At 45.2% G+C, this 12,527-nt stretch overlaps 1 protein-coding gene across 1 annotated transcript in view; it reads right to left on the reverse strand.

Moving 5' to 3' along the window:
* Positions 1-12,527, reverse strand: part of SERINC5 (serine incorporator 5) — a 107,844-nt gene that overhangs the window by 52,564 nt on the left and 42,753 nt on the right. Inside the window, exon 2 of the mRNA XM_055342236.1 lies at positions 3,919-4,086. Within this exon, the coding sequence (XP_055198211.1) occupies positions 3,919-4,086 (168 nt within the window). The remainder of the gene's footprint in view (positions 1-3,918; positions 4,087-12,527) is intronic.

The following is a 12,527-nucleotide window of genomic DNA, read 5'->3' on the forward strand; positions in this document are numbered from 1 at the left end:
CCTCCCCCACTTCCCAAGTATGTAATCAGCTACTCCCCACAATCTTGCTGTAGCAGCTCTTCCTACCCAGAGCTTCTGTCCCTGGGCTTTAATAAAACCACCTTTTTGCACCAAAGAGGTCTGAAGAATTCTTTCTTGGCCGTCGGCTCCGGATCTCACCAACATTCCAAAACCACATCAAGACTATACCTGCTTAGGGTACCTATGTTGTTCATCAGCCTCCAACTCTTGACTTTGGCTCAGGTCATGATCTTGGGGTCATGAGATCAAGCCCCCATCACACTCAGCAGTGGAGGGTATTCTCCTGGGGACTTTTTTTTCTCTGTCTCTCAAATACATAAATAAATCTTAAAAAAGAAAAAAAAAAGACTACACCTGCATGAATTACATGCTTAATGACATGAATGACCTGCCATAAAATGGCTCCTACATTTCAGGATGAGAACCGTGCTCCAGGAGCAGACAGGCATCCCACTCCACACCACCAGCACTGGCACAGTTTGCTCTGAGCCAATGTTCTCATGGGAATAAGGAGTTTCCCTAGAGAAAAGGAGGCGGGATGAAGTTTGGCTCTGCAGATCCCTGCAGTTTCCTCCTGCTCACATTTAAACATAGGCCACGTTTTGAAAACAAGGCAAAAACTGAAAGTAACTGAAAAAAAGGGCTGCCCTTGTGTTCTTAACCCACGCACCAAAGACCCATGTGACACTGGACGGAGCCCCGTCCTCTGAATACAAATGTGAGAATGCTGGGTGGGAGGCAATTAGATGTTCCCATCGGGGCAGTTACCAGCACACCCACTTTCTCCTCTTCCCATCACAGCCTCAGACATTTCCACGTCCAACAAAGTGGGGGCGAGGACTGCAGCAGAAGCCCAGTGTCCCCACAAGGGGATCTTTCAACACCACCCTTGAGCATCGCCTGAGGGTGAGGTCAGCCTCCATTCTATAGGCTGCAAACAAGATGACTTTGTGACCAGCTGGCCTGCACCCTATGAGGCCTTAGAAATGGAAAAGGATTGGTTTCACCCACAGGGACCTCATTCTTTATGCAGAAAGTCCAGCCAAACCATTTTTAAATGCGTATATTCAAAAGACAGGCATAGAAACACTTACAAGAGCCAATGTGAGGAGTCAGAGTTGCCCCTCTCCCCTCCCTGCTCAATCCCCCACCCCCTGCTCCGACCTCAAATCACACTGCACACACACACCACTGCTGGGCTCACCTCCCTAAACACCTGTTTCTATAAGGACACACTCTTGCTCAAGAATTGATAATGGCATGGCTTCCAACTTGCCATCAGACCACAGCCAAACGCCTAGCGTTAGCACCAGAATTCCTGCAGTCTTTTTACCTATGTATATCTCATCTCTGTCCTCCTACACGCGCCTGGTCCTTGTTTTTTTTCCCTCCTGTCGACCTACGCAGTACACAGCCCAGGCACTAAGAACACAGTCAGCCTGGGTGCAAATCCCAACTGGACCACTTAGAGCTGGAGACCGCTCAAGGTGCTTCAATGCTTCAGTGCCTCAGCCTCCTCATCTGTAAGGCAGGAATAATGACAGCACCTACTGCTCAGCTGAGTGTAGCAGTGATGAACTGAGAGGATTCAGGTAAGATGCTCAGAATAAAACCTGGCACATGGTTTCACCCAATAAATATTAGCAATTAAAATAGTCATCGTCATTACACAAGTCACTTCCATGAAGTGACCCTTAGTGACACCACTCAACATCTGTTTCTTAAATGTTCTATGAAGACTTGGAAATCACAGACACTGGCTGAACTTGTCAAGGACTGTTTCAAGGGGCAGGTTATCTGGATGGCAACTGAATGTTGGAATTACTACTATTAAAGTCATATCCTAAAAGGTTTACCTAGGGCTCCCAAATGAACCCTCCCCTGAGTAACAATGTTTCTGATGGGTTCACCACTACATATTTGTAGTCTTGGGTTTTGTCTCTTGGATCTAGGCTTAATTCTACCTACCCTGAAAACCTCTTACCGGCTGGAATTGCACCAGAGACATCTGATACATGCTCAGAGTTCTGGCCACAACCATGGTGGATACAAACCAATGCTTGCTGCATTTAGAAAGAGAACATGAGGTTACCTGAAAAACAAAGATACTAAAGGGAGATACTAGAGGGAGATTAAATGCCCTCTCAGTATTCCTCCTCTCAAACTTTCTGCTACAAACATACAAGATCAAACCATGGTATAATGAAGAGAACTGGTGCTAATTACCACCACCATGGAGTGAAGCCTGGTGTGGCAGCCTTAGCTCTGGTTCTCCCTGCCTCCAAATTTCCAAAGCACTTCATGCATCCGCTTATTTGGCACTTAGTAATTTCTACCTTGTTTTATACCTCAGGAGACTTTGCACCCTGTCTCCTGCATGGTAAGCTCCATCTTTCACAAGTTTGATTGCCCCGGAGCTCCCACAGCAGTGTCTTACTGAGGAAAGAGCCAATGTTTAAAGCAGTCAGAGGAGAATCACAATTTTATTTTATTTTATTTTAAATTTTATTAATTTATTCATGAGAGATACACACACACACACACAGAGAGAGAGAGAGAGAGAGAGAGAGAGGCAGAGACACAGGCAGAGGGAGAAGCAGGCTCCATGCAGGGAACCTGACGTGGGACTCGATCCCAGGTCTCCAGGATTACGCCCTGGGCTGAAGGCAGCGTTAAACCACACAGCCACCCACGCTGCCCAAGAATCACAATTTTAAAAGCTTTGACAGTAGCCCCACTATATTCCAGACCATACATCCACAATTATAAAAGCATTACCGAACAGGAGACTTCAAAGGGCCTAACAGATAAGAATATATCAAGTGCTTTTAAGGAACTGGTTGTTTTGAAGCACTTGAGAGTACTTAAGAGAGTCTGTAGAATCAGCGTAAGGTTGGAAGAACAGACACTTGCTCGGAAACTGTTCCTACTGATGCCACCTGCACTGTGGAGGGGCTCCATTAGAGCTCTGCTCCTGGCCTCCTTCCCATCCTCATTTAGCTGGGCCCCAGGAAAACTGGGTTTGGACAGCTAGCCTTTCCTGTCCCTCTTTCCTTGGACAAGAGCTGTAACATGCCTGCTGCTCTTCCTGGTAAACTGCCTACCTCTGTAGGGGAAGTCTGGCCCAGCCCAGTGAGACTGGTGCTTGAGTGGGGTCTCCCAGGGGAAAAGTCTAACTCGTTTTGGGGTCTGATAGTGGGAAGCCCATTTCTCTGCAGATCCAAGCCACACTGTCTCACATCAGCTTTATGAAGCGTAAAGAGGATGTCTGGCATCTATCTGCTGACTCCATAGTCTTTTTTGTCAATTTGTTTAGAACCTAGGAGGGGAAATGTTTTTTGGGGGGCTCCCTCAAAAAACCCCAAATGTCCCCCATCACCTGGCTGACGAAAAGGCCTTCTATGGGGAGAGTCCAGGATAAGGTCCTACGTGTCTTCATCAGCATCACATAACCAAGCCCATCTCTGTAGGCGCTGCCTAAGACGTGGCTAGAAATCCATCTCTCACCCTTGGAGACACCCAACCTACAAATGACATATCACCAAACTGAGTTTATAACAACTGCTACTTGAGACCATGGCAGCCACAACAGGGGGAAGTCCAGAAGTCTACAAGGCAAGACTGTACATCCAAGGAGGAACAGCTAAAAACAAGGCTATGACAAAACACACAGTACACCAAAAGCACTGGACTGTATCTGTACTAAAGTTCCAGACCTTAAATGGCTCCCCTGCTTGGCAGCAAAGCACCAAGGAGGCTTCAGGAAGGTTCAGAGAAAACAAGGATACCCCAAACCACACCAGGGCAGCAGGGCTCCATCCCCTTAACTGAAGGTTTCCCACACCACCTCCCCATCAACCGTGGGAAATGGGAAGAGCTGGAAAGAGGCAGACTTACACGCTCTTTCATCTCATTAGCCACGGTCTTTGACATCATGACGCAGCAGATAAGAACGACGAGGATGAAGTAGAGCGCGTACATGAAGCGGGTGCTCCGGGACTGTCGGATCTTGGGGCAGCAGCCGCAGCAGAGGGAGCAGCCAGCGGAACCACAGCAGCAGGCCAGCTAGGGAAGGAGCACAAACATCCTGTTAGAGCCCCTCGTTTACAGACCCATGAACGCCAGACCTCTGCAGCCCCCCCCCCCCGCCCCCCGCTCTGGGCTGTGGTTTTCCGAGCCACCTGCCCACAGAACGTGCAGGAACGGTGGCGGGGGTGCACAGAGTGTTCACCAGAATTGCTCTGACATTGTCTTCGGTAAAAGGCAGGCATGTGGCTGGGGAGATGCCCAACCGTTTCTGTGTAAGGCTCGCCCGCAGGACTGTAATCATTACTCTGAGATCAAAGGTTTCTGAGATCAGCTAGGGAGTAGGAGAAGCAGCCAAGAACCAGAAAAAGGATGAAGTGAGGTGGGAAGAATGTGAGAAAACAAGCTAGGCCCAAGAAAGGGCATTGCCAAAAATCCATGAGGCAGATAATGAACTGTATAAACACCTAGGGACGTGCTGGATGGGGAGGGTGAGGTGTGCTGGTATGCCTCTCCCTTTGCAGGCAGGAATGCTAGTGTGTAACGTGAAGCTCCGAAGGAATAGGTGCCTCTTACCCAGGCATTGTGTACCAGAGCTTCGTGCCCCTAAGGGTAAGCTTTTAGGCTCATGAGCAGGCCTGGGCACCGAGTAGCTGAGAGATGCTGCTGTACCAGTAGCAACACACACACCTTTCCTTTGGGGAAATGAGATCTTTTTCCCCCCATCTTTGACTGAGATTCACTGGTCAATGCAACTAGACATAATTTGGGAATATTATATAAAATAGGGATTAAGTTTTCAAGGGTGAGACTCTGCTAATTTTTTGTCTTTGTAAAGGCTATGTTTTTTAGACCATGCTTAGGTTTACAATAAAATTGAGAGGAAGACAAAGAGATTTGCCATATACCCCTACTGCCACACATGCATAGTCTCCCCATTAGCAATACCACTCACAAAAATGGTACGTTTTTTACCAAGGGCGATGATGGCACATCATCATCACCCAAAGTCTACAGGTTACCTAAGGGTTCGCTCTCGGTGTCGTATACTCAATGGGTTTGAACAAATATATATATGATATATATCACCATAATATCGTACAGAGTATTTTCACTGCCCCAAAAACAAACTCAATCTTCAGGAAATCATAAGGCAATGGGGGCAGTGTTATTAAAAGTTCAGGCTCAAGGGGCACCTCGGTGGCTCAATGGGTTAAGCCTCTTGGTTTTGACTCAGGTCATGGTCTCCCAGTCATGAGATCCAGCCCCGGATCAGGCTCCACACTTAGTTCTGTGTCCACTTGAGATTCTCTCTCCCCCTGCCTCTCTACCCTCTCTCTCTCTCTGTCTCAAATCAATCAATCAATCAGTCAGTCAATCTTTAAAAAGAACAGAGTTGGGCAGCCTGGGTGGCGCAGTGGTTTAACACCACCTTCAGCCCAGGGCACGATCCTGGGGTCCCACCTCGGGCTCCCTGCATGGAGCCTGCTTCTCCCTCTGCCTGTGTCTCTGCCTCTCTGTCATGAATAAATAAAATCTAAAAAAAAAGGTAACATATAAATAAGTAAACAAACAAACAAAGTTTGGGCTCAAAGTCAGCCTGCCTGGGTTTGGTGCCTGGCTCTGCCCCCTACTAGCTGTGTACCGTGATCAAGTTATCTACCCTTTTACGACTCAGTTTCCTTATTTACAAAATTGGAGTAGTAACAGTATTTATGCCTGTGCTGTGGTCTCATAGGTGACCTAATCTAACACACTTGGTGTTAAGAAAGGATTTCTCTTAAGCAAACCGGGAATCTTACAAAAGAGATCACCATAACCTGCAAATAACTAAATCTATATCACAAGTATATAGGTATAAGACAACAGGCTATAATCACAACCACATTTTCACATCTTCCTTCATTTACGTCAGGAAACTCATTGTAAGACCACTCCAATAGGTCTCAAGCTTATGCACTCCTTGCTTGCTGACCTAAGTCCCTTGGCCTATAGATAAACTAACCTACTATCCTTGAGATCTGCAGACCACAGGCCTTGAGGAGGGAAGGACCAGACTTCCCCAGGAGAGGAGTCCTGCCCACACTGGAGCACAGCTGCTGCTGATGCCACCAAGTTTGTTCAAGGTCATGTCCATGACTATCCACCTGGGCACCACCTTCCCCTGCAGGTAGCCCACCTCCAACCCCCAATGTCCCACACCTTCCCCTTTAAAACCTTTTGGCGGCGGATCCCTGGATGGCTCAGCGGTTTAGTGCCTGCCTTCGGCCCAGGGTGGTCCTGGAGTCCCGGGATCGAGTCCCACATCGGGCTCCTTGCATGGAGCCTGCTTCTCCCTCTGCCTGTGTCTCTGCCTCTCTCTGTGTGTGTCTCTCATGAATAAATAAATAAAATCTTTAAAAAATAATAATAAATAAAACCTTCTGGCTTTGTCTGGACAGGGAAGATGGTCTTTGGGACGTTAGTCCACCATAGTCCCAGGCTGCCAGCTTCCTGAATAAAGCAACCTTTCCTTTCTGACCATCACTTGTCTCCCAAGTATTGATTTTTAAAGCAGCCGAGCTTGGGGATCCCTGGGTGGTGCAGCGGTTTGGCGCCTGCCTTTGGCCCAGGGCCCGATCCTGGAGACCCGGGATCGAATCCCACACCAGGCTCCTGGTGCATGGAGCCTGCTTCTCCCTCTGCCTGTGTCTCTGCCTTTCTCTCCCTGTATGTGACTATCATAAATAAATAAAAATTTAAAAAAAAATTTAAAAAAAAAATAAAGCAGCCGAGCTTGAGTTCAGAACTGGTTCTCTGTAAAAAAAAAAAAAAAAAAAAGGTTCTCTGTCCCGTATCCCGTAACACCATTGTTTGAGCACTTTGTGTACTATTTCATCACCTCACAGGTTTGCTAATGCACTCTTTCCATCTTATGTTCAGGTTTCAAACTATCTTCCTCAAAAGACTCTTCTGGCCTCATAAGGTTAGACTGGTTCTTTGTAAGATAAGCCAGTCTGTTTGGGCTGGGCTAACAGATGACACAAGTGAGAACCTACCACTACTGGTGTGTGTGGCTCTGAGAGGTCACCTTCCTTTATAACCCACTCACACAATCTCAATCCCCAACTTGACTGACCCCTTTCCACCTATAGATCCAAATCCCCCCACACACACACTCTCTCTCCTTCCACTCACACAGCGATCTCTTCTCTGGACCCTTGCCTTCCTCCTCCTCACCTCCCAAATTCTTGCCCAACGTTCTCCTTTGCTGGCTGCTAATTTTTTTAGTTCTATGGCTTTAAATAACCAGTCTTACTGTATTGCAAACTCAAATCCAATAAAAGATTTATTCTATTTGGGAAAAGAAATATTTTTAAACAGTAAATGTTTCCCATGATAGAACGTTCCCATAGCACAATCAACATTTAAACTATCTGCACAGAGGGGGAAAATAAAGAGATTTTATATTTTTTATTTTTATTATATATTTATATAAATTATGTTATTTATTATTATTTGTTATTATTTAAAGGCAAATAGTAACAGAAGGAGTGTGATTACAGAAAATGTGAGAAGAAAATCATAGGGCTTCTCAGAATAAGCTTATCGTTAAAGTCATGTATCATTGTATGGATTTAACTTTTCAACCTTTCCTTACTTTTCACTTTCACCCTTTATCATACTGTGGTATTTTAAAAATATACATGCACATGTATAAGTGTGTGTATCTGTGTGTGTATATATATACAGGTGTGTGTGCATATATATCCACACCTAATATTAGAACCCAACAGCCATTCTCTACTAGCCAAAGAGTTACTTGTCAACTCAAACTATGCCAATAACCAACAATACAAGTGCACTGTCTTAACCTAGACATTGACATATATACCAAGTATATATTCAAAATAGCACTTTTATTTTTTTTTTTAAAGATTTTATTTATTTATTCATGACAGACACAGAGAGGCAGAGACACAGGCAGAGGGAGAAGCAGGCTCCATGCAGGGAGCCTGACGTGGGACTCGATCCGGGGTCTTCAGGATCGCACCCTAGGCTGAAGGTGGTGCTAAACCGCTGAGCCACCCGGGCTGCCCCAAAATAGCACTTTTAAAAGCAGTGTTATGCTATCATCTAGAAAATCTCATAGCCCTACTGACTTACCACTTCTTTCAGGAAGAGCTTAATTTGGAATAAAATGCACCCATACCCAGCCCCAGCCACTTACAGGTTTATTTGAGCATGTCACTCATACTGATCCTTTCTTTCATATGATACACTCTGAATCTCTCATATCAACATTACATTATGAAAAACATTAGGAGCTTTAATTTGGGGGCACCTGGGTGGCTCAGTCGGTTCGGCATCTGCCTTTGGCTCAAGTCCTGATGCCATGGTCCTGGGATGGAGCCCTGTGCCAGGCTCGCTGCTCAGTGGAGAGCCTCCTGGCTCCCTTTCCCTGCCCCTCGCTCATGCTCTATCTCTTTCTCTCAAATAAATAAACAAAAAAAATTTTTTTTAAAGAGCTTTAATTTGTAGAATCTGCATACTCTCCTTTTCCACAAGAGATGATTATACACTCAAGAGAGACCCAAGAAATCTCTTTGGAGAATAATGCCAACAATTCTTCTATAAATTCATTCTGCTAATATACTTGCAAAAGGGTACAGAGATTTAGTTTAAGGTTGTTCATTATAAGCATGAAAACAGTCTTTTTCTCCAGCTACATGGGGACTGGAAAAATGACTAACCGGCTAGCTAGACAAAACGGTATAGTTAAAAAGAGTAAGTCGGTGTTGTAGACTGAATTATGCTCTCTTCTCCCTTCCCTATGCCTCAAAAATCATACGTTCAACTTTTTAACCCCACTACCTCAGAATGTGGCTGTAATTGGAAATAGGGTTCTTAAAGAGGTAATTAAAGTTAAATAAGGTCATTGGAGTGGGCACTAATCCAACTTGACTAGTGTCCTTGTAAGAAGAGGAGGTCAGGACAAAGGCACAGAAAGAAGACCGTGTGAAGATAGTGGAGAAGACCACCATTCTGAAGCCAAAGAGAGAGAGGCCTCAAAAAAGACCAACCTGCCAACTCCTTGACCTCAGAATTCCAGACTCCAGCACTGTGAGAACTGAAATCTCTGTTGTTTAAGCCCCTCTGGCTGTGGTACCTTTTTATGACAGTGCCAGCAAACACAGCTGGCATGCCCTGGTATTTTATAGCCATGGCGGGCCATGGGGGGTGAGGGCACTAATGTGCATATGCCCAAAGTGACCACTGACACCATCTGTAGAGTGGGTCTAGGTATGGGAGGGCAAGATGACGTGGAGCTCTCACTGCACTCCGCTGCTTGGGTTCTTATCCTATTCTCGTATCACTATCACGATTAAAGAAAGAAAAGAAAATTGCTTAAGAAAACTAAGTTTGAAGATATTGATACAGGAGCACGTGCAAATGTGGTATTGAATTCTGTGATTTTTTTTTCCTTTCTGAAGAACCTTTCCTCCCCCAAACATAGCCAAAGAGAAAAGTCTTCAAAGAGCCCTTTATACCCTTTATCTAACTTCATTCAAATAGCAATTGTATGGGAACACGTGGCAGATTCAGTGGGTGGAGAGTGCGACTCTAGATCTTGGGGTGTGAGTTCGAGCCCCGTGTTGGGTGTAAAGATTGCTTAAAAATAAAATCTTAAAAAAAAGAAAAGAAAAGCAAAAGGGAACAGTATGAATAGCAAAGGCTTTTCAAAATAGAAGGGACTTTGTCCTTGCTAGGCAGAGTCAAAATGGAAGGATAAGCCAGCTACTTGCTGCTACCGGGAGCTGAGCCTGCTCAGCTTTTCTTCTATCTAAGGACACACACACACAGCAACAAATAAACAAATATCTGTCTCCCCTCCCCCACCCTGGCTTTGGGCATTGATAGTTCTTCCAAGGACTGACCTTAAGCATGTGAGGACATGAGCTAGGGCTGGTTTTAACTTCCGTCTGTCAAATTAAAAAGCACAGTTCCTTTATTACTTGGAATTCCCAGCTGGCAACACCATCAATTAGAAAGCAAAGAATCAGGAAGAAAGCCAAATAGATGTCATAGAACTGGCACACACACATAGAATAACATGTATCTTGCTTATGACAGTCCCTCTCTCCCTCCTCAAGTCTTTTTTTTTTTTTAAGATTTTATTTTTATTTATTCATGAGAGACACAGAGAGAGGCAGAGACACAGGCAGACGGAGAAGCAGGCTCCCTGTGGGGAAGCCTGATGTGGGACTCGATCCCAGGATTCCAGGATTCCGGGATCACGACCTGAGCCAAAGGCAGACACTCAACCACTGAGCCACCCAGCTGCCCCTCCCTCCCTCAAGTCTTATTATCACAGTTACAAGGGGCTTGCTTAAGCCCAGAGCTGCTAGGAGGGAAAAACTGCTGAAAGTTCTCTGGCCCAAGAACCAGAAGACCTGGGATCTAACTCTGTGTGACTTTGCCTAAGTCATTTTTCCTCTCTGGGTCTTGGTTTTCCTCACTTGAAAATCGAAGGAGACTTGGAGACAACAGACAACAGGAAATAGGTTTCATCTCACACCACACAATCCATCAGCAGTGTTGGCCTGGAATGCTATATGAGGTGCATCCTAAGACTGAATGTCTCCTCAGAAAAAATGAGTACCACCTGCCAAAGGCACAGTGCCACTCGTGCTACATTCTTGTCATCCCTACGAGAGGTTGTCCCCAACCATCCATAAATACTTGGATGTTGAAAAATGAACCGCAAGAGGCAAGCACACGGAGTTAACCTCAAAGAAAGAGAAAAACCAGTCATAAAGAGAAGCAAGAACTAAAAAGTGGAGCAACTCAAAGCCCTGTTCAAGCACTCCACAAGTAAGGTGAGCATCACTTGCTTCTGGCCTCTGCTCTCGTGGTCCAGCTCACACGCGGCATGGTGATAACTTATCCATCACATCCCTTCGTTCCACTTAGGAAGGCAAACAAGAAGGACACTTCTGCCACAAGAACCATCCCAAAGACAGCCACTATTTTTACTTTCAGCGCTTTAGTTTGGGGGCATGTAAATCCCTCAGCAATGCAGAAAACATTCATTCAAAAAGATTTATTCCTTAAGAGTTCTGGATAGCCAAGTTGGCTTTAATGTGTATAAGTTAAGTCCAAATTGCAGAAGGAAGGAAATTATCAAATCTGACACCATCCTTCATTCAGTTGTTTTTCCCAACTTGGAAACAGAGGAGCCCTAGCAGAACTGAGGGAAGACATAACAGACTTCTTTTAACTACAAAAGTTATAATATTGTCCCTATTTTTAAGATTTTATTTATTTATTTATTCATGAGAGACACAGAGACATAGGCAGAGGGAGAAGCAGGCTCCATGCGGGGAGCCCGATGTGGGACTCGATCCCAGGACCCCAGGATCACAACCTGAGCCAAAGGCAGATGCTCAACCACTGAGCCACCCAGGCGTCCCAATATTGTCCCTATTTTAATAAAGGGAGGGGAGAAGGGACAGCAATAGGGAAGCTCCTCAAATACTGAAGTTCTTGAAGCTGTTAAAAGCAGAACCCAGGTTCCTGGGCATGCTGCAGGGTTTCTATTATCAAAGAAATAGAAGCAAAACGTTAAAGCATAAAACTGGGTTCAAAATTTTTTTATCCAAGTAAATAGTTCTCTAACCTTTAACTATATTTAGACTTCCACATCTTTCAGTGACATACAATACTACGCATGAATGTCACAGCCCACTTTGTTTCCCCCTCCTTTGAGGTTTTAGGATTACTTATGAATTACTGGGGGTCAGCAGAGAGGTAATGAACAATGGATTCTACTTTGACAAGCAGTATTTATTTAAACTCTAAAGCTCACAACCTACATTTTGCAGCTCATTCTGGCTCCAAGCTCATAAATGGCCTCCCATCAAGTTTGTACAGACCTTTTTTTACTACCAGGAGGCAGAGGTGAGGGTAAATAGCGACCCTCGCCATCACAGTGCCTCATGCTGTCCTTGACTGGGAGCTGTGCAAGAGGACGAGGAGACCTGAAAGCAAGGAGGACAAGAACACAACTCCCTCTGCTCAATAAAGGCCTATTTCACAAACAACACATACAGGTGGCAGGTAGTCCCTAACGCACAAAATGATCGTGTGGTGGGAAACTCAACACATACTTACACACGTGTTAGTAAACTGATTGGGGCATATGGTGGATTTCTCTCATGCAAAAGAATAAAGGGCAACTTATTAAAGCCTATTTAATCCACAATACTAGCTAACAATAGCTACCACTTATTAATCTCTCAGTCTCTGCAAGGCACAACTATTAGGATTAGCTACTTTATCACCCCAAAGTTAACAGAGCTGAGACAGAGGCTCAGAGACATTCGGGAACTTAAGGGTCAGAAGCCTGATGAGTGGTAGAGCCAGAATTTCAATCTGGTTGGCTCTTGGCCCTTCTGCCCTGCTTACTGCTGGCCTAGAGGGGGTGAGCAAGACAGACA

This window comes from Nyctereutes procyonoides, unplaced genomic scaffold (genome assembly GCF_905146905.1).
Source record: "Nyctereutes procyonoides isolate TBG_1078 unplaced genomic scaffold, NYPRO_anot_genome, whole genome shotgun sequence".
Classification (NCBI taxonomy): domain Eukaryota; kingdom Metazoa; phylum Chordata; class Mammalia; order Carnivora; family Canidae; genus Nyctereutes; species Nyctereutes procyonoides.